This window comes from Anabrus simplex, chromosome 11 (genome assembly GCF_040414725.1).
Source record: "Anabrus simplex isolate iqAnaSimp1 chromosome 11, ASM4041472v1, whole genome shotgun sequence".
Lineage (NCBI taxonomy): Eukaryota > Metazoa > Arthropoda > Insecta > Orthoptera > Tettigoniidae > Anabrus > Anabrus simplex.
Genome location: NC_090275.1, coordinates 61,830,127 through 61,853,143, shown reverse-complemented (window position 1 = coordinate 61,853,143; position 23,017 = coordinate 61,830,127). Strand labels below are relative to the sequence as shown.

Here is a 23,017-nt window from a genome sequence, read left to right as displayed (position 1 = left end):
AAGCACAAATAAAAGTTCTTTGGAGACTCCTTTGATAAAAATGGAGGTCATCAGAATAGGTCATCTTGCCTCTCGTTCTTGTTTGGAAAAGATGTTTATTCTGCGCTGTCTAGAGGGTCTGTCTTTGAGCGCGACCTGGTGAAGTAATTGAATAATTTAGACCCAAACATAAAATTTACAGCTGAAGAAGAAGAGAAAGGCATACTCAATTTTCTGGATATCCAAACAATTCGTAAAGACAACCATTTCCAATTTAAAATATACAGGAAACCCACTTTTACCCCGACTACAATCAAAAGTGATTCTTTACATCCCATCTCGCAAAAGAAACCAGCTTATTATAGTTTCGTCAACAGAGCCTTTGAAATTCCGCTAACAGAAACAGACAAAAAAAAGGAACTTCCTTTCATTCGCCAACAGGCTCTACATAATGGTTTCAGTTTGAAATTCATCAATAAAATCATCACTAAATGCAAATACCAACAACAAATTAAATTTAAACAGCATTCAGAAAAAGAAAAAGGATACGTAAAATTCACCTTTAATAACCCGAAGATTTACGAAATCACCAACTTATTCAAGAAACACAATACCAAGGTAGCCTTCCCTACAAACAACAACACGAAACATAGATTCTTTAGTCATAATAAAGCTAATAAACTTAAAGATGACGAATTCCAGGAATCGGGTATTTATAAGCTGACTTGTGCTCAATGTAAAAAAACTTACGTGGGACAATCTGGAAGGAACTTCCCAATTAGATATCAAGAACACGTCAATGCTGAAAGATACAAAAGATTCTCTGCCATGGGATCCCATATGAAAGGGTCCAACCACAAATTCACCAATATAAAACAGGACCTTCAAATTATCTGTATGATTAATAAAGGTAATCTTATGAACAACCTGGAAAACATCCACATCGTTCTTGATAAATTGGAAAACGGTGAAGAGAATCTCAACGAAAACAACGAGCATAAAAACATCTTATATGAGAATATTAGCAAATACTTAGAATGGGTAGACATGAAACAGACTAGACGAACAAGAGATATAATCAAACACGACATCGCAGAAGCACAGTCCAATCTCCCTCCTCCCTCACATGTTATTTTAGATGACGATAAAACTCTACTTCCCTTCTCTCCAGAGCTTTCCATGAACTGTCAAACTGTATCACATCGTTACTTCACCAGGTCGCGCTCAAAGACAGACCCTCTAGACAGCGCAGAATAAACATCTTTTCCAAACAAGAACGAGAGGCAAGATGACCTATTCTGATGACCTCCATTTTTATCAAAGGAGTCTCCAAAGAACTTTTATTTGTGCTTATTGTCAATGTTTTTCTTTTCAGTTCTTTATTTATACAGCTGAAGAGGACCACTAAGTGGTCGAAACATGTCCTGTAAGTTTTAATTTTATTCAATTTTGCCTGAGGCATTAATAAAGTATCGATTAGGTGGTTATTTATACTTACTTCTTGATTAAACATCGATACGGTCATGAAATGGACAACTTGTAATGTGTGATCATGTCAAATATTATGGGGCTCAGGGGGTCACTTTGTAGTACACCATTCGTTTGTATGATCAGTACTGAAGATGATACCAGATCACTCATGCTTTAACCAACATATCTTAATCTTCTCTGAAAACTTTCTACTTGAGCCCCTGCAGATCTCTGGATACTATGCATTACATGCCTTAGCAGAACCGTCTTGACAAGGTAGACCCTCTGGTGGGGTATCATGCTTCTATAAACCATCCCTGGGACAGGCGAGAAAAATATGCTTAAATAATGCAGTTACAACCCATTTACAGGACATCACAATTATAGGATTATAATCTTTGGCCTAAAATGACAGTTGCAGAAGTGATTTAATGTATTGTGAATATCCTTAAGCATGTAGACCCTGCAAATCCGACGGTAATGGCAGGCGATTTTAGCTATCGATTAGATAAGCCAAATTACAAGTGCCAAGTCCTGGAATTGATAGAATGTTTCAAGGTTGTCAAGAAAACAGATCACCTCACTTATATAGCACACAACGGGAGCAGCATCATCGATCTGTTTTTGTACTGTGGTGACATGATAACTGTGCAGACACATTCTCTCCTAACCACAAATTCCTGGGCAATAATCAGAAAGCCTCTCCCAGTAAAAGTAGTTTTTCAAGTACACAAAGGATCACCGAGCAGGAACCGAATGTAGTGCAAAGATGAATCTCAAGAGCATTGAACATTGTGACTTTCAACCCTACATTCGATCATGAACGGGTGATAATTCATATAAGGGCTAGTCAGATTGATAAAGCATTAGGCATACTTCAAGTGTGTCTTCTAATTAATGCAGTTAAGCTACCCTCTAAAAGGAAAAGCAAACCTTCATTTGGTATAGAATGCTATACAGCGAGAAATAAGGTTCTTCAAGTGCTATATACTTTTAGGAACTCAACAAACTCAGAAAACAGAGAGCATATACACGGGAGAGAATGACATACGCTATTATACTCCACACTAAGAAAAATGAATTTGCACAAAGGGTAAGTCAGCGACTTAATGGAAGAATCCTGGACTTGGAATAACATGTACCGTACGAAAGGTACAAACGATAAGATACCTAGGTAAATAAAGCCAAGGATAAAAGAGGCTAGATCACAGTTACTCTATATAACTTTGTACAAAGAATCAAAAGTTGACCAAGGGAAAAAGGAAAGATGGGAGGAGAATTGTCAATGTTTAGTGGACTCAATATAGGAGAAATGTTTGATAGAACTATTATAGAGAGTGAGTTCAGCATTGAAGAAGAGTATATTGAAACTGAAGATGTGCTACATCAAGTGTATGATGGAAAATGAGTGAAATAATTGCAGGAGTATGGACTTGCCATATAATGGAGTCACAGAAGGAAGATGCTATCTATGAATCTTTATTAGGGGAGTTTCTTGGTGAGAAAACCTTGTTTGCCGGGCTGAGTGGCTCAGACGGTTAAGGCGCTGGCCTTCTGACCCCAACTTGGCAGGTTCGGTCCTGGCTCAGTCCGGTGGTATTTGAAGGTGCTCACATACGTCAGCCTCGTGTCGGTAGATTTACTGGCACGTAAAAGAACTCCTGCGGGACTAAATTCCGGCACCTCGGCGTCTCTGAAAACCGTAAAAGAGTAGTTAGTGGGACGTAAAACAAATAACATTATTATTAGAAAACCTTGTTCAAAGTTATTTTTTAAACATTTAATATCCTAGGTAAATAAGTGCTATGTAGGTCCCTCTGTCAGGATCTCAGATCTGGAGATGAAGCTGGCTCAAATCAGTTGTCCACCTGTGACCACAAAAATAAGTTTTTTTTACGCAAGTGTTATTTCAAGAAGGAATGACATCAGTATGCTCGTTGGGAAGAAAGGCCACTGGTGAGCCTACATTTCATTTGAAAACACTAGAGACCTATGTTTGTTAAAGGTACTTTGACATATTTTACTTGTACCTGAACATCATCAGTGATAAGTGATATCTTTTGGCAGAACACATAATCTACCAGACAACATGGGTTGTTCAAAAATGTTTGATAACCTGAGACATTCTTTATAATTTCTTCTTGGCCATCAAAGTCGCCCAATTTCAATCCGAATTAGCAACCTTGGAGCAGCACCAAGTTATTTACATCTATACTAGTCTCATAATATAGAGCCATTCAAAGAACTACTATTAATACAATGGCTTCAGATCTTAGTGAATGCATTTAGAAATCTTGTAAAGCCCTTCTCTGCCATGAAAAGAACAATATGAAGAATGTAAATCATTAACTGTGTGTGTTAGTAAAGATTAATGATGATGATTCTGTTTTAAGGGGCCTAGCATCTATGTCATCAGTCCCTCAGTAAAGATTACAGTAAATTAATATTCTCTCCCACATTCATAATTCATTTCAATCTACTTAATGATGTACCAGTGTGCTTTTTCATTCATAAATGGTTATATAGAATGGCTTCTTTCAAAGTGATTGTGATGTAAGGCGAACGAGCTATGTGATCACCATCTGGTCTCAGTCCTGAACCATCATTCCATCTATGGGTTCAATAGCTGTGTCAGTTCATATAGTGAAAAGTTATTTCAAAAGGTGAAACCATCTTTATTAAACTATTACTGCAGCGGTTTAGTCATCATAAATGTGAATCTATTACGTAATTGAAGCCTGCAATTGAACGCCGTTATATTGAAATGTAACTATATGACTATTTTTCTCCATTTCATTCCTTTTAATCTCAACTGAAATCTATGAATCAAGATTCTGTTATTTTGCTTGACAGCCAGAAATTGTAAAACAAGGTGAGTTTAATCCAAAATCTGTATCCTTGTTATTAACAGAGAGTTTTATTTTCATATGCTTAATTGACTTTTGTATTTTAAATCATTGGCACCTAGGAGAAGATGAAGGATAGTTGTAACTAGTTTAAGAATAACAGTCTTACTAAAAAATGGTGTATAACTTTTATACAAGGTTTATACACCATTTATATGCAATTTGTTACTAATAGACTTGTATAACCCTCCTATACATCTGTTATAGTTATTCACTGAATTGCTTATACAGACCAGGACCCTTGTATGAGCATTGTATAGCAGTTGCTTGATGAAAAAGAAATGACTGATCAGTTTATTTTAGTGGTATTTACTGTCTGCAGTAATATGATCATGTTAAATTATCTGACTTATCCATTAAATACACATTTAAAGAATGGAAAATAATGTAGATTATCTACACGATATTTGTAACACAGAAGGCATAGAACATTTAGAGCTTATGGAGACTGGACTTGTTCATAAAATAAAACAATTCAAGAGCCAGAGTGGCCCATTTCTCCTAGATGACGAAAGTTTAAAAATGAAATATATGTTTACGGAAGAGTATGCTCAAATTGTCATTATCACAGGCAGAAATGACTATGAAAGATCCTACAGATGGCTCTATATCTTGCGAACTTCAGGTTGTCACAGCACTTTGGACATAAATGTGGAATGAGGTTAGTAATTATAATCAGTGACATAATAATTACAAGTGAGACTACTATACCGCTGAAATATGCTTATTACCGTTCTTGTTTATTCGAGCATTCTATTCTATTCGTGCTACCATGTGACTTCTCGAAAGGTTTTGCTCCTAGATAATCAGCAAAAGCGATCATAAAGGTGGTGAATGTGAAGAAATACGCCAGTGAACTGTAGGAAGAGACTTCTATGGCTTGGAACGAGTGTATATGTGCAGTATAGTAATACAGTGCTTATACCACATTTATTAATAAGAATGTCCTCGGACACTCCCAGTTCTAAAAGCCATACGCCATTTCCATTTCATTTGTAAGAAAAATATGCAATGCTTATACGAGGTTTATTCAGTATGTAACTATAAAAGTGTTAAACAACAGTATAAGGATTTTTTTATTAGTAAGTCTGTAAAGGTATTGGGTTGGGAGACCTGATGGCCTTAGCTAGCTTGTTGCTACCTTCTCACCAAAGTGGCTATGGTTTGAATCCCAGTTAGTGTAGATGAACTTCTGAAAATCATAAGTCACATCTCACTGATTATGATAAAAATGTTTAATAAACAGGGAAAACTGAACTTACTTAAAAAAAGAAATAAAAAAATAAGGAAATCAGATGAGGAGTATTTATCGTACCAAAAAGTACAAGGAAGATTCATCTTTGAATTCCTTGGTTATCCACTTCTCACCCATTATGAACCCCTATGGGATGAAACTTTACCAAGAGGAACTCATGTCTGCTCGTTACGGAAGTCCTGAATAAAGACTGATTCGATGCAGCCAGTGTAAGTTAGGAAAGAAAGGAAAAAAAAAGATACGATCTGCTTTTCTCCTGCTATCTTAATAAATATCACCTCATGAACCTTGAAGTTGTGGGACTTACGGTTGGAGCTTGGGGTATGATTTCATCTTTCTTCATCAAATTCTGCATCAAACTCAGAATCAACAAAGATGTCATCCATACAGTTGCCTTCACATTATTGTAAAGGGATCTTTCAGGATATTGAGACATCACATACATTCAACCTCTTAATGCACTCAATGTGCTGCTAATCGCAAATCTTTCTCTCTGATAAATACATTACTGTATATTATTTCTTTTATTCATATCTGCTGTAGGCTATTAATTTATACACTTGCTGTAATATTATGGATCTTTGTGATTATCTGTAATTTCAGGGTTATTAATAGAAAGAAAAAAAGAAAAGAAGAAAAAACAAAAGCAGTGGATGTATGTTTGGTAGAATGAATAATTTGATTGCCGTTTTCATAACTAGTTATCAAGAAAAACATAACTATTCTTACCTCCAGCTCAAAAAAAAAAAAAAAAAAAATTGGCAAAGGACAGCAGGGAAAATATGAAAAATAATGGCATTAAATTATCAGTTTCTAAATGGACTTGATCACTTCTTCAGTGTAGGATTTAAAAAATTAACTAGTGAAAAGAACTATACTGTAAATGTAGTGATTTCAGGACGTACTGCCATTATTTTTACCAGTGTAATAATAATCTCTGCATGTTATAAAATAAAATCTCCATATGTGTCTGTCTGTAGCTGGCACATCACTGGAGCAAGTCCAGCGCTTTAAGTATCTCGGCTGCGTACTTGATTACAGCTCGAACAATACTGTTGAAATTAGGTCCCAGATTGAACAGGCAAGAACCGCTTTGAATATGATGATGATGATGATGATGCTTGTTGTTTAAAGGGGCCTAACATCTAGGTCATCGGCCCCTGAAAGGACTGCTTTCAAGACAAAGAGTAAAATCCTTTGTAACAGGGACTTTAATATTAATATCCATCTTTGTTTACTTTCGTGTTACATATTCTCTGTATTACTATATGACCCTATCACGGAGAACAGCATTTTGATCCTTCGAGATGTGGTGTTGCTGATGCTTGTTCAGAATATTATGGGTTGATAGAATACATATCATTGAAGTATTTCAACACCTGGACAACGAGATAGAGGTCATGTTCAAATTCAAACTGAAGAAATTAGAGTACTTTGACCATATTCAGAATGATGTGTAGAGGCTCCTTCAGCTTATTTTACAAGGTAAAATTGAAGGAAGGATAACTAGGGGAAAAAGCAGAATATCTTGGCTATGAAATCTATGAGAATGATATGGACTTGGTACACCCCATACTTTTCCGACTTGCTGAGAATACGAATTAGATCACCCTTATGACAGTGACATCCAACGAGAGTGTGGTAGAAGAAGATGATGCTTGTTGTTTTAAGGGGCCTAACATCGAAGGTCATCGGCCCAGGTAGAAGAAGAAGAAGAATGTGTCTGTCTATGTTTGTTCAGACTAATCTTAGAGCCACCAAACAGATTTTGATGCAGTTTTCATGATTGAATAGGTTCAAGGAAGGTTTAGGTATATAATAAATATAAATCTACAACAAAAGGTCGGCAAGGAGTGGCAATTTTAGTGAAGAAAGTCAAAGAGAAAATGACCGTCCAAGCACTTTCTTGGCTTATATTGCCTAAACCATCAACAGTACACCCCTAATATTTATGGAAGAAATGTTGAACTTAAAAGATAGTCCTCAATAAGCATTTTTATATTATAGTTTTTAGTAAAAAGTTCATCCTTTAAATTAGAAAATATATTTTGATATTAATCACATAAGCCTTGAAATGAAAATCCTCAGCCTGTTTCCAGTCATTTGACCAGGGCAGGAATGGAATGAATAAAGCCCTCTTCTAGCAGCGAGGAAAGGAATTGTGCCGGCTTGCAAAGCTTGTCACACTCCTCTGGGGCAATGATTAATGCCTGACAGATGGAATGAAATGATATTGGAGTGTGTCGCTGGAATGAAAGATGACAGGGAAAACAGGTGTACTTGAAGAAGAACCTGTCCCGCCTCCGCTTTGTCTGGCACAAATCTCACACCTCATGGAGTGACTGGGATTTGAACCGTGGAACCTAGTGGTGAGGGTCCGATGCACTGCCGCCTGAGCCACAGAGGCTTTATTAATCATATACACCTCATCAAAATAAATGATTTATTAATAAGAAAAAAAATACTTTTGCGTGAATGGCTTACATATTGCTCTGCAGGAAGGAGCAAGCTAACAGACAGGCAGGCGGAAGGGCCTTGGAGAGACGCTTCACTGAACTAAGTTACATGTTGTACATACATCAGCAAGAAAACAACTAATGTTGCCCACAAGGAAATCACCATAAATTCAAAATTGCTCCCAAGTGAAACTGGAGTGGGTTGCTTGTGTGGTATAAAATGCAGTAACTTTTACATTATAACTTGTTTCTATATGCTGTAGGTATCAGTAGTAGTTATAAATAGCATTATAAGATACTCAGTTAAAGTATGATATCAAACACTAACATATTGGTATGTACAGACTTCGGAATTACATATATCCTCACGGACACAGCGAAGGGCTTACGTCTGCCTTATCCATGTGCCTTAGGGAACAGCAAGTTGCCACTCCATGCTCTAGATCATCATAGTTCCTACAACAGTGAAATTGCCTACTCACAAAATCGTATTCTTTTTGTAGGTTGTTTTCCTATACCAACAAACTGTAGATACCATAATATAATTGCGTACTGGAGATGTACAATGCTACACATCATTTGGAGTAGCTTCTCCCTACACTGTGTTCTTTGCAGGAATTAACCAGTTGCAGTGCATAAGAGCTTGTCAATATCGTACTGATAATGTTGCATGTCAAGTCTGACAATGTAATTATTGACAGTATTGCATAATATGCTTCTTCTCCATTGTGAAATTTCAAAATCTTGGAAATAGAAAGGAACAAATTTCATTTACTTTGCTTTTCAGAACTCTTCTCAAATAAATTGTACATAAAAATTACTTGTATGGTGATTTTTGAAGCCCACATTTTTAAGGCAACTCGTTTTTAAGGATAAATTTGCAGAAATAGGTTAATAAATCAGAAAAAAATTATTGATACTGAAACTTCAGTATTGTTTTAATGCTTATTCCATTCACCTGAATGTACAATATGAAGGACCTCAGTAAAATAAAATTGTGATCGTTTTTCAGAATAATTTAAAAGGTTTCACTTGATGAAGTAGCACATAAAATTTTAACATGCCAATAGAGCGAGAAATGCCTGCTGTGGGATAACATAAATGGTGAGCTGGAGGACAAAATCAGACGTCTGGAGGAAGATCGCAATAACGTCGATATCAACGCCGACTTGTGGTTTGAACAAAGCTATGGCAGCAAGATGATGCGACGGGGAAAATCGTCTGACTTGCTCAGTTCAGGCCGTCGTAAACCTGTTACTGTCACAGGGCCTTACATCGTTTACATGCTGAGAGATGCTGAAATTCTTGAAGATTGGACTGCTATCAAAAAGGCCTTGTCTGTATCCAAGAGGAAATCAGATTGTAAGTTTTTATCACAAATGTGTCTCAGGTTTAGATCAAAGCATGTCTTGCATTATTAATCCCCTGCTGTGAGTTGTCCTATATTTTTGTGGCTTATCACTAATGTACTCTACTTACTGCTTTTGACACCTTATCATACCAAAGCTAAAATCATGAAGGTACAATATTGATCTTTCCTGTCTAAGTGCCATTTCTGAATTAGTAGTGCTTTTTAGTGATCTTTTTTGTATGTATATCTGTATCCGATCAACAACAGTTCTCCAAAACCTAGCAGGAGATATGTATGGCTTCATTACTGGTTTGCACAGTATTGTGTATACACCCATTTGCAAAGAAAATCAGTCACCATTGATCTGCATTTAGGGCTCTCACCCAGGTGACTGATTCCCTATCAGTTCTGTACCTAGTCTGTTCTTAAATGTTTTCAAAGAAATTGGAAATTTATCAAACATCTCATTTAAAAAATTATTCCAATCCCTTATTCCTCTTTCTATAAACAGTTATTTGCCCCAATTTGTCCTCTTGAGTTCCAGCTTTATCTTAATTTTATGTTTTTTTTTTTTTTTTTTTTTTTTTTTTTTTTTTTTTTTTTTTTTTTTTTTTTTTTTTAAGAACTCTGTTCATTCTTATTCATCTGCTAATGTCATTCCACACTATCTCTCCATTGCAACACATTTTCATAAGACTATTCTTTTGTTGGAAATCACCCAGAACAAATCATGCTGCTTTCATTATATCTTTTCCAGTTCTCAAATCAGATAATTCTGGTGAGGGTCCCGTACACTAAAATCATACTCTAATTGGGGTGTTACCAGTGACCCCTAAATACCCTCATAACCACCCTTATTTACAAGCATGTTTATGTGATTATATCAATGAAGATCTTTCCCGTTATTAACATCTGGGTACTTACAGTGATCCCCATGAGTTACTGTCACCCCACTAACACTAATTGAAACTGAGGGGACTTTTCTGTCGGTGAACCTTACAACTTGACTTTTCATCCTGTTTACCATTGTCCACTGTCCATTGCACAACTTTGTGTAGGTCTTTCTGCAGTTGCTCACAGTCCTGTAACTTATTTACTACTTCTTACAGTGTAACATCATCTGCAGAAAGCTTTATCTGTGATTCCAGTTCCTCACTCGTATCATTTATATGTACACTGACTGACAGAGCAAATGCAACACCAAGAAGGAGTGGTTCGAAAGGGATGAAAGTTGGGGAAAAAACAGAGACGGCACGGATGAATAATTGATGTTTATTTCAAACCGATATGCAGGTTACACGATGCGCACGGCATCGACTCAGTAGGATGTAGGACCACCGCGAGCGGCGATGCACGCAGAAACACGTCGAGGTACAGAGTCAATAAGAGTGCGGATGGTGTCCTGAGGGATGGTTCTCCATTCTCTGTCAACCATTTGCCACAGTTGGTCGTCCGTACGAGGCTGGGGCAGAGTTTGCAAACGGCGTCCAATGAGATCCCACACGTGTTCGATTGGTGAGAGATCCGGAGAGTACGCTGGCCACGGAAGCATCTGTACACCTCGTAGAGCCTGTTGAGAGATGCGAGCAGTGTGTGGGCGGGCATTATCCTGCTGAAACAGAGCATTGGGCAGCCCCTGAAGGTACGAGAGTGCCACCGGCCGCAGCACATGCTGCACGTAGCGGTGGACATTTAACGTGCCTTGAATACGCACTAGAGGTGACGTGGAATCATACGCAATAGCAATAGCGCCCCAAACCATGATGCCGCGTTGTCTAGCGGTAGGGCGCTCCACAGTTACTGCCGGATTTGACCTTTCTCCACGCCGACGCCACACTCGTCTGCGGTGACTATCACTGGCAGAACAGAAGCGTGACTCATCGGAGAACACGACGTTCCGCCATTCCCTCATCTAAGTCGCTCTAGCCCGGCACCATGCCATGCCAGGCATGCACGTCTATGCTGTGGAGTCAATGGTAGTCTTCTGAGCGGACGCCGGGAGTGCAGGCCTCCTTCAACCAATCGACGGGAAATTGTTCTGGTCGATATTGGAACAGCCAGGGTGTCTTGCACATGCTGAAGAATGGCGGTTGACGTGGCGTGCGGGGCTGCCACCGCTTGGCGGCGGATGCGCCGATCCTCGCGTGCTGACGTCACTCGGGCTGCGCCTGGACCCCTCGCACGTGCCACATGTCCCTGCGCCAACCATCTTCGCCACAGGCGCTGCACCGTGGACACATCCCTATGGGTATCGGCTGCGATTTGACGAAGCGACCAACCTGCCCTTCTCAGCCCGATCACCATACCCCTCGTAAAGTCGTCTGTCTGCTGGAAATGCCTCCGTTGACGGCGGCCTGGCATTCTTAGCTATACACGTGTCCTGTGGCACACGACAACACGTTCTACAATGACTGTCGGCTGAGAAATCACGGTACGAAGTGGGCCATTCGCCAACGCCGTGTCCCATTTATCGTTCGCTACGTGCGCAGCACAGCGGCGCATTTCACATCATGAGCATACCTCAGTGACGTCAGTCTACCCTGCAATTGGCATAAAGTTCTGACCACTCCTTCTTGGTGTTGCATTTGCTCTGTCAGTCAGTGTATATAAGAAAAAACAGATGTCAAATAACACTGTCATGCGGGGCCCCCCTCTTAATCATTACAGGACCAGATAATGCTTCGCCTAAAATTACACGTCCTGAAGGATACATCACAGGGTCATATAAGTGGGTACAGGCAGAAGACATTGTGGTATAAAGAAAACATCAAAACCTGTTACAGTGTAACACACTCTCGCTGGATGCACTTATTACGATGATGAACTACCCATAGCACAGAGATAGACATTGATACAGTCAGGCAAGGAGGTATGCAGATACCGAATAATCTTCTCAGGAAGATCCTGCCACAGCTGGTGCAACTGACCCTCCAGATCTGCTGTAATTGCTGCCGGTTGAAGTTCCGTCCAATCTGGTCCCCTATATTCTCGATGGGCGAAAGTTGTGGAGACCTTGCTGGCCAAGGAAGCATGTTAACTTCATTAAGGCAGACCAGAAATACCCTGCTGTGTAAGGCTGGGTATTATCCTGCTGGAGAACGGGGATGTTAGCTGTACTAGAGGGAAGCACACACAGTAAGGAACTGGAATCACAAAGAAACAAGACATGGTTCCATCCGCATTAACAGAAATCTACAGCTGGACACAATATTATTTGCATATAACTTAGTGCTGTTACCTCAGAAGATGATTTACAGCGTTCAATGTATAACCTTAACCTAGTGTCAGAAAAGTACTCAATGGAAATATACCCTGAGAAAACTAAGATAAAGGCTTTCTTTGGCAAGGAACCAGTAAGAAGCAAGATCTGCTTAAATAACAACATTTTGGAAAGAGTAAATGATTTTAAATACTTCAGCTACAAACTGTCTTTCTTTGAAGAACCGGACATACCCGAGGAAGTCTCCAAATTCAACAGATGTTTGGGAATCATCAATACAGTTTTTAGACCATCATTAATTCAAAATCACACCCGTACAAGTATGTACAAAACCTTGGCAAGACCTGTACTTTGCTATGGAAGTGAAGCTTAGACCCTTAGGAAATGTGATGAGAGAAGAATAACTACACCTGAAATGAAATACATGCAGCGAACAGCAGGAGTCACTAAGTGGGAACACAAAAGGAATACAGAAGTGCTAAATGACCTTAAAAGCAGACCTATATCGGAATACATCTATGAATACCAGTGAAATTGGCTAGAACACCTAAACAGGATGGACAAAAGCAGGATCCTCAAAGCAGTCATAAACTACGAGGTCTCTGGGACGCCCTAGGAAGAGATGGCGTGAAGATGTAAATCTTTTGTATAGACGGTAACAACTCTTCTATAGGACTAATACATGAAAGGATGATGATGATTGCCGCACCATTAGGGTTCCTTCAGTCATCACCAGTAGGGAGTAACAGTTGTAGGAAATGGCATTCCGTACCATGACGCCTCGAGGGTGGTGTACCGCTTTTCAGTGAAGCGTGGATCACTGCACTGGCCAGTACATCTCCAGACTCAAATTTGGCGGTTGTCTGTATCCAGACAGGACTCTGATTCGGCGCTAAACACTACTCATCACCAAATCCACAAGCTACCCTGCAGCCCATTCCTGGTGGAAGTTCAGACGTGTTCGGCGATGCTCAGGTCATAATAGTAGATGTCATGAGGGATGCCAGGACAATAGATCCCGCTCTGCTAGCCGCCTGGACATGGGTGTATGCCTAGCTGCCATCACCTTTCTCTAGATGTTGTTCAGCAATGCAGGTGGATTGCTTACAGCCTGTCACACAATGAAACAATGCTTCCTGCTGGTGATCCAATGGGGTTGACCCAAGCCTTTTCAATTTCTATCTGAACCCTCACGTTCCCACTGTGTTCAGCACCAATGCACAGTGTAGTCGGAATGGTTCAAGTGGTGATCAATTTGCCAAAATGTCCAGTCTCTCTCACATGGTCCAACAGTGCGGCTTTACTCAAACTCATGGTTGAAGGTTTGTTGAATGTCGTATTGGAGCATGCTGTGTGTTTACTCAACTAAACTCTGTGGGTGACTCTGCTACTGAGGCCTTAAATCTGTGAATGAGTGAGGGACACACTTCCATGCAAGCGATCAGCATTAAACACAAATGGGACACATATCAGCCTGTGACAATACTTTGTGGTAGCCTTCATTATACTCCCCTAATTCATTCATAGTGCACATTCTTTTTTTTTTTTTTATGAGTGTAGTTACTGTATAGATCTGGCATCTGGACACAATCCTTACAGTTTCATCAACATCAGTGACATCAGCTGGTTTCACATGTTTAGACACACCCCATACTGGTGCGTTATATTCTGAGGCAGGCACGTACATTGCCAAGGCTGAGTTCTTAACATCTGGAGATTGGTTTCCCTGTTCCTATTAGAGCTTCCTGATGAACTCAGTTGATCCATTGTTTCCTTCTTACATTTTAGGGGCAGTAACATGCAGTTCCTAGAGGAACAGAAAAAGCCTCAACCTCACTAAAAATAAGAATACGAAGTCATGAATGGCAAGTATGAAATACTCTAATAATACAAGAGTCAGAAAACCTTCACCAACATCTTCAGAGAATTGAGCAAGCCAGGAGAATTTTAACTGGGAATTTGAAGGAGGAGTTAGAATTTGATGGGATACTGCATTCTACACAATCTCTCACGAGTTGTGAGGCTTAAGGGCTAAATTTAGTCACTTAGATTCTTAGTGCGAAGTTACAGAAGTGTGACATTATATTAAAATTTATTGATAGTTTGTAAGATACCCTTTCTGTTTTTTAATTTGAAAAAGAAATCGCTGCTTTTTTTAATGTTAGGAGTTTTACTCAAAAGGACATTTTACACATTCATGGTTTTAGCTTTGGTATAATGGCCTGTCATATCTATACGAACCAGTCAACGAAGGATGTTAAAAGCAAATTAAGAATAATGGGCTTCTATTTTCTTTGGTAGAGAGTGCATGGATTTAAGGCTTTTTCTAGATGATACTGTACATTTGAGGCATTCCATCCTAAACAGCATGCTCACAAAACGCAGGTGCTTACTAATAAAATGAAAATTTTTACATGTTCTGTGGACCAAATAATAAACTGCAAGTTTTTATTTTGACCATTTGACAATGATTAAGGTAGCTTGTACACCTATTGGATATAAGCAGACCCTGCTTCATCAGGGGATTAATGCTTGAAGAGAAAGATTCATCAGGATTTTTCAATAATACTTCATTTTAATTTGAATGTGAACACATTTATGTTTGCTATTTCTAAGTGGCAGGTGAAGTATCAACATGAAAAAAACTAAACGAATTCCATATTGCATATTAGCTCTGGCAAAAGAAACTCGTTTGTACGGATTTGTGCTCGCATTCCAAATGTATTTAAAAGATGTGTACTTGAGCATTCCACAAGCAGTTCTGCCATTTGTTGTATTTTGTAACCACTTGGAAGATGATATTTGATTGCTTCATTCGGTTAAATTCATTTGCAGGCAATTGAAGCATTATCTTTTTGAGTTTCAGATATGGAGGAACAAATGTTGCATGTTTACCAAGTAAATAGAGGGTAAATATAGCAGAGACATATAAATGAATTTGCGAAGTGTATATAGAGAGTGACGTTGGTGATTCAGTACTTTGGAGGTGGTTTCTAGTCTATTCTTGCGAAGTATTGGTGGTGAAAGAAATGGACCTATTTGTGCTGAACATTCTGAGTATATTTAACTGGTGTATCTTGGAGTGTTTCCATAAGCATTTCTGCTCTCTGTTTTATTTTGTAACTGCTTGAAAGATGTGGTGGTGGCAAAGGAAGTTATGGCTGGTGGGATTCTAAGCCACTTTTAATTTTGAACTACTCTCACACAGTCAGATACAGTAATAAATTTAGGTATATACTGCAAGCAAAAATTGCAAAACTTAAACCAAAACATTTAGCAGAAGAAGCCAGAATTGACAACCTTAACGGCATTGCTTTTCATCAAGATAATGCAAGGCCTCACATGTCTTTAGTCATGAGCAAGAGGGTCAGAATGAGTGTTGATTTCAACAAGACAGTGCAAAGCCTCACATCATCAGCAATAGGGATAGGATGAGAATAGCTGGGATATCATAAATTTCTAAGATACTGATCAGACCTTGGGACATACAAGTTTCACTTGCTTTGTTCTTATAGCTTTCTTCAAATGGAAAATCACATAGTTTGCCTTGAAAAGTGACTTTGTAATTTCAGTGATGTCAGAAAATACGTAAACAATTGCCTCAGGTAATAAATGAATTGACAAATTAGAAGTTTAGATTTTAAAGGAGCTTTACATTTAATTGGTCACTTGGTAGGTCAAGACCCTTCAAGAACTGTAGTGCCATGGGGTTTGGGTTTGGTTTTTACATTTAATTAAACCAGAAGCGACTTATGCTTGTGAAACATTATTTAAACTCAATACTAGATCAACAACAGAACGCTTACAAGTTGATTGAAGGATACTCAGGACGATCATAAACAAGAAACATGAGGTGGATGGACAGTGGAGATTGTTGCCAAATGAGGTTATCTATCGGGAAAGTGAGTCCATCACAGACACGATGAGAAAAAAGGAGAATTGCCCTTTTTTGTCATATATTTCGACTAAGTGATAACAGAGTTTTAAAACAATTATTTAATTACTTTTGGAATAGTAAATCAAAAAACAATTGGTTTAAAGAAGTTCAAAGTGATTAGGAGGAGTTGAATATTACCATGCAAACCATAGAAAACAGGGGCGAGAAAAGTATTTTGAAGAATAAATGCATCAGGCTTCCTCTGACCACTGTACAGAGGAAACAATATGTTATAACGGATGCGGAGAGGGCAGCCAGGTCAACCAGACTCAAGACTTTTTGGGAGAAGAAAAGGAAGACAAATTTGTTGTATTCTGATTTAAGTGCTCCAATGTGGGCGTAAACTCTGTAAATAAATACACAGTGCAACGTTTTAGACGAGTAGGTTTTCAAAATAGGAAAAAGAATTGTGAAGAGAGAGGGCTAAACTTTCATATCTTGAAAACAAACTCAATAAACAAATCAGAAGTTGGAGAGTTATAACTGTACACTACTGTAATAAATATGTGCGGCACAATGTTTGCGTGTTCTTCAGTGTCTATGCACATAGTTCCCACCTTGTCCTTTCTTCTGTATATGTCGCATTTTGCAACCAGGCTGGTATCTGCAAGAAAAAAAATGGTTGGCATTACTTTTGCCCCAACCTTCGTATTAGGGCTTGATAAAGGGAGGTTGGCCAGGGAATTTGAAAATGGGCGGGGGGGGGGGGGGTTGAGATGATTATTGTTTTCAGTGGAAGTACAACTGGGCAACCATCCTCTATAAGAGAAAAAAAATGGAAGGGTTCCGACACTTCGAAAAATGAAGGTATCGGACAAAGGAAGACAAGGGCCATGGAAGGCGAGAAAATGAAAGATTCTGGCCTTGAGTACTCTAATACTGGCGGGTTCGGAAAAGAACAACAGTTGACCAAGCGAGGTCGGATAGGATAGATGGAAGTGAGGAGTCTATCACAAGTAAGTGGAAGCAATGCCAGGACTCAGCTAAGGGCCCCGTGGTCACCAACCCACGCTCCGAAGTACAGAGCCCCTGGGGCCCCTATGAGTCGCCTCTTACGTCAGGCAGGGGATACCGTGGGTGTTATTCTACTGCCCCCACCCACAAGGTGAGAAAGGGAAAGAAGCCAATGAAAAAGACACCTTAGGCCTTACAAACCTAATACCATCAGGGTCTCAAGACAACAAGAGTTGAAAGACCGAGCTCGATAGCTGCAGTCGCTTAAGTGCGGCCAGTATCCAGTATTCAGGAGATAGTGGGTTCGAACCCCACTGTCGGCAGCCCTGAAAATGGTTTTTCGTGGTTTCCCATTTTCACACCAGGCAAATGCTGGGGCTGTACCTTAATTAAGGCCACGGCCGCTTCCTTCCCACTCCTAGCCCTTTCCTGTTCCATCGTCGCCATAAGACCTATCTGTGTCGGTGCGACGTAGAGCAACTAGCAAGAAGAAGAGTTGAAAGATGAAAGCAAGGAGCCTGACTCGAGTAAGTGGAAGTAATGACAGACTCATTCAGGGAACCCGTTGTCACTAATCCACGCTCCTAAGATGAAAGCCCCCCGTGGGTGTCTTTTAGACACCTTTACGACAGGCAGAGGATACCATGGATGTATTTTACCTTCTCCACGAACAGGTGATGGGGTAGCTGGTACATTTAAATGGAAACAATGTTAGGGTCAACTAACACCCCTTGGTAATCACATGCATTTGATTTCTGACTCCCTGAGAAGGTAATGGGAGGTGGGAGAAACACCTCATAAAGCTGATACTGTTGGGTTGACAAGAGACCAAAGGTTGACCTTAAGGGATTACACAGAAAATATTTCTAGAGAATCATGTGAGATTCAGCTTAGTGCCTCATGTTTTTGAGTCATAGTGGTGGGGGTAATTATTGTTTTAAGAGGAAGTGCAGCTGGGCAACCATCCTCTGTTAACATTGTCATGATCCTCCTCCTTTCCCCTTATCTAGTTCCTGCCATACATATAGGCTATTATTACGGTAGGGTCGCCTCTCCCAGACACATTTTGTACCTACTGCCAAGTGTAACTTTACGCCGTTTCGCAGGAGTACAGTAGCCTTTTGCACCTCCTTGACCAAAGTACAGACATTGCTGTCGAGAAAGTTCTTTGATTTTATCTGCTGTTGGGACTTGGGTCCCCTTCTATCATCCCAATCGTTGACCCTGTTCTCCTTTCTGATGAATTTATGTATCATTTCCTACATAAAGAAGGGCTCCTTCACCCCTCCCCCCCCTTTGGGTGTGAATTTTGGTAATGGCTACTTGATCCTTGGCCAGACAGTTGCAGGTAGTACCGTCTACTGTCACATATGGTAGCAGGATGATCAAGACAATGGAATGGGTCCAACACTTCGAAAAATGATGGTATCGGCAAAAGAAAGACAAGGGCCACGAAGGGCGTGAAAATGAAAGATTCCCTAGGATTCGCAAACCTAATACCTTCAGGGTCAGAAAAGAACAAGAGTTGACCAAGGGAGGTCAGACAAGATAGATGAAAGTGAGGAGCGTGGCACAAGTAAGTGGAAGCAATGCCAGGACTCAGCTAAGGGCTCCGTGGTTCCCAACCCATGCTCCCAAGTTAAGAGTCGCTGGGGCCCCCTTTAGTCACCTCTTACGACAGACAGGGAATGTTGTGGGTGTTATTCTATCGCCCTCACCTACAGAAGTTTTCTTAGTCATATCTCTTAAAGTATTTAAACTTGGGGTTCATCCCCTCTTTTCCCCCTCTACTCATGCTGTCTTTTTTGGATACAGTTTGTGTGGGGTTGCAAAGGTGATAGTGATTATTATTTTAAGAGGAAGTACAACTGGCCACAGTAGAGGAAAAATTGAATAAAGACGAGGGCTATGAAGGGCATGAAAATGAAAAGATTCCCTAGGCCTTGCTAACCAAATACCGTTGGGGTCAGAAGGGAACAAAAATTGACCAAGGAGGATCAGATAGGAAAGATCAAAGTGAAGTGGAAGCAATGTTATACTTATCTAGTGGACCTGTGGTCACCACCAATGCTCTCAAGTTGAGAGGGTTTCAGTCACCTCTTATGACAGGCAGTGGATACCCTGGAGGTATTCTGCCACCTGATCCACAGGGTATGGGGCATGGAAGTACTGTGTATTTTAACTTCTTTGAGCTTAGGATTTCCTACAAAAGAATTTAACTCTTAAAGAAATGGGACACTTTTCTCTTCTTTCACTGCACCTTTGGCAGTGAAGTTACCAGCTTGTATTCTAAACATTATTCTGTGAATTTAAAAGTATAAAATACTTTTCTTTTTTCAGTACACATCTGAACAAGACAAGGTGCAACAATAAGCTGTTACTGATGGAGTATCTGCCTGACAGGTCTGATGCAGAGTTGCAGTCAGAGGATTCCAGGATAAACTTCAACAGATCATGAATGAGTATTCATTAATGCTAGGCTATATAAAGCTAAGTGTACTTAGCTGAAGCTGTGGTATTTCATCTTCTGAATATGACTAACTATTGTGATCACATTCTGTGTGAATAGTATTGTACTTTGGAATCTGTTTTCTGTATACTGACTAGGGTTATCTGAATAAACTTATCCTTTGTTTGTTTCATGGAAATGTTTTTGGGAATGTTTACATTTAAGAAGAGGGCTGTTGATTAGTTACGTACTTTAACACGTTGACTGCCGGAGTGGTTTTCTCGTGAGGCCATGGGGGTACAAAATACTGCTGACAGATGTTGATATATGACTTTACCTGATGGGCTGACGGACCTTGAGCTTTTGACTTTGCTACACTAGCGTACCACTGCGGCCTCGCAGCAATCCTGGTGTGCTTGTTTTTCACATTGTAGTTCTTATTTTTGAAATATTTCAAAGTCAATTTGTTAAAGCACTTTTTGTCTTCCAAAACAAAATAGATCAGCTTGAAATGGACACTACTTACCAGAATTCTCAGACTGAAGGATTAGCGTCATTATCCTCCGAGTTTGTGAAGAAAACGGCTTCAAGTTTTATAAATAAACTCTCATATAACTTGTAAAATAACATAGAAATATCTTGCAGGTGATGGTTTTTCACACATGCCCTACTGTTGAACTATGAGTACCTTGGGATTTGTAGTATTAAACGCTAGTAACCAATCATGGCACAGTCTGTTGGCTACAATGAGTACTTCTTGTACCGCTGACCATCTACCCAAAACTGTACAGTAAACTTTTCTGTGGGGCTACGGTGGTACCTCGGGATGCTAGGAATTTTTGTTGTATTTAGTACATATATTGAACACTTTAGTGAAATATCATTTGGAATATTGTTTTACTTTTGATATGCACAGTAGAAAGAAAGTTTTGCCACCACCGGGACATTTCTTGCTATGTGTTCTGGCAGGCAACGTGTTAATAATTAAGGTAGCTCTCTAGTAGACAAATATCTGGTCTAAAATGTGGATTTATGCTGCTGTCACTGAAAAATAGGGTGATAGTTACTCTACTTTCCTCTTTGGGCTGGTTCTACCATCTCCTGGTAAACTGCATGGTAGGTACACAGGATATATACTTCCTGGAGGTGTAAATCCCTTCACATTTTGCTTTGCATATTACCACATCAAGCAAGCTGCCAGGAGCTACACACTGATATACAAGGGTAGGCTAGACTGATTTTCAGCAAATTCCCACTTACAGTTAAGTTGCTGTCTGTTGTCACAGGAATGAGCTCATTTCCATCGTCCTCTTTTCCTATTCTTGCATCAACTGAGTATCACCAGCATGGCTAACCGAAAGTGTGATTTAACCATAGGAAACTGTGAAGCAGATTTATTATTATGTATTATGTTAATTCACAAGGACATAGTCAAAAATAAAAGAACGGATTCTGTAATAAGATGGTCGGAGAAGAATGGTCGAGAATTCAATGGAAGGCTATAAAATTGTGGAAGATTCACTTAATTTCAAAACCTTGAATAGTTACGATACTGCATAAATAGCCCTTCTCAGTACCAAGGCAGCCTACAGAGACAGCATTTGGATAATTTTTAGATATTTCTCAAATTTAACAATCATGACAATACACTGTGGAACTACATAACCTTCACAGCACTACAAGTAAGTTTGGGGCTCGAGAAAGTAATTCGTATTTAGACCCCTCAAACATAAATCTATTCTGTACAAATCAGATCAGCATTTCTGTATCTTGTTCTTATCTATTCACTGAGCTGAACTAGGTTGTTGCCTAATTGGTACTGGTTCATCTATGTTGTCGTCATAATCAACGAAAAGGTGCAGTGACATCTAGGGATCAGAACCTGCAAACGTAAAAGTTTTGTTATACAGCACCGATCGTTGTTACAATGTTAAGTTTTCAACAACATAACTGAACTAACTTAAATTGTATGCAACATAAAATACAGGTACCGTAGTGCTCCCGGTAATTCAAGGTAATTGGGTCTGACACTACCTCGAATTACAGAAAACTTAGATTACACGGAAATAAATCTAAATTTAAAAAACCACGCGAATAAAATATTTAATGAGTACAAAGACATTTAAACAGTTCAGTACATAACTTTTTTTTTAGATATAGCTAGCATTGCCAAATTTTAAACAAATACTAAGTTAATGTAAATTGTAAAAAAATTATCCAAACTCTTTTGTTTCAAAGTAGAACCCTCATTTTTGAGCAGCAATGTTGCACCATCTCCTAAGAAGTATAGTGTCATTTGGCATATTTTCCGCCTACTGTTCGACATAATCTAGTGCGGGATCTTGCACTGCCAAACTCATGGTGTGGGTCATCACTGATACAATTTCTTCAGCTCTTCTTCAGCGTTACCGTCTTCAGCAGGTTTGGTTATCATTTCAACAATTGAAACATCAGTTAGGGTTAGGAGTTGCGCACAGGTGTACACACGCACACTGCTGTTTTACAGTAATGGTGAACATGCCACTGATTTATTTTTAGTGACTGTTGCTGGGTGGGGTTATTTTTCTGACAGGAAGTCATAAATCTGATGGATACAAGACCTCAATTAGTGAGGCGCAAACAAAGAAACAGCCTGTGGACTACTCAAAAATCAGCCTAAAGGTCTGTAGTAGTGGTATGGGGGACTACCCTGCTGATAGCACAACCTGGAAGTAGTTGAACAGAAATAACTATTTACACTGGCATTAATTTACCCATTAGTTTATCAGTTGGTAGTGGAACTGGCCCTTAATCTGTTAGCAATAATAAAAAGTTTGTCTGGTCAGAATTTTTTATAAGAACACAAACACTGTCAGGTGATTATTTTAATATTGTTTTAGGGCTTAAATGTTATTCAATTATGCTAATCTTGAGTCCAGAACTTTTTGTGGTAAGCTTTCAATATTGCATATTGGTCCTAATAAGCTGGTTACAGAAGAGAATGTTCCACATTTTATGTTTTTTGTCAAAATATTTGATCTGTCAGGACCTTTTAAAAATA

The 23,017-nt window shown here is 39.3% G+C and overlaps 1 protein-coding gene across 1 annotated transcript in view; it reads left to right on the top strand.

Moving 5' to 3' along the window:
* Nucleotides 1-20,249, top strand: part of LOC136883573 (breast cancer metastasis-suppressor 1-like protein) — a 44,095-nt gene extending 23,846 nt beyond the window's left edge. The window contains exons 5-6 of the mRNA XM_067155965.2: nt 9,137-9,428; nt 19,869-20,249. Coding sequence (XP_067012066.1) covers nt 9,137-9,428; nt 19,869-19,879 — 303 coding nt within the window. The 3' untranslated portion in view covers nt 19,880-20,249. The remainder of the gene's footprint in view (nt 1-9,136; nt 9,429-19,868) is intronic.
* Nucleotides 20,250-23,017: the final 2,768 nt, after the last annotated feature.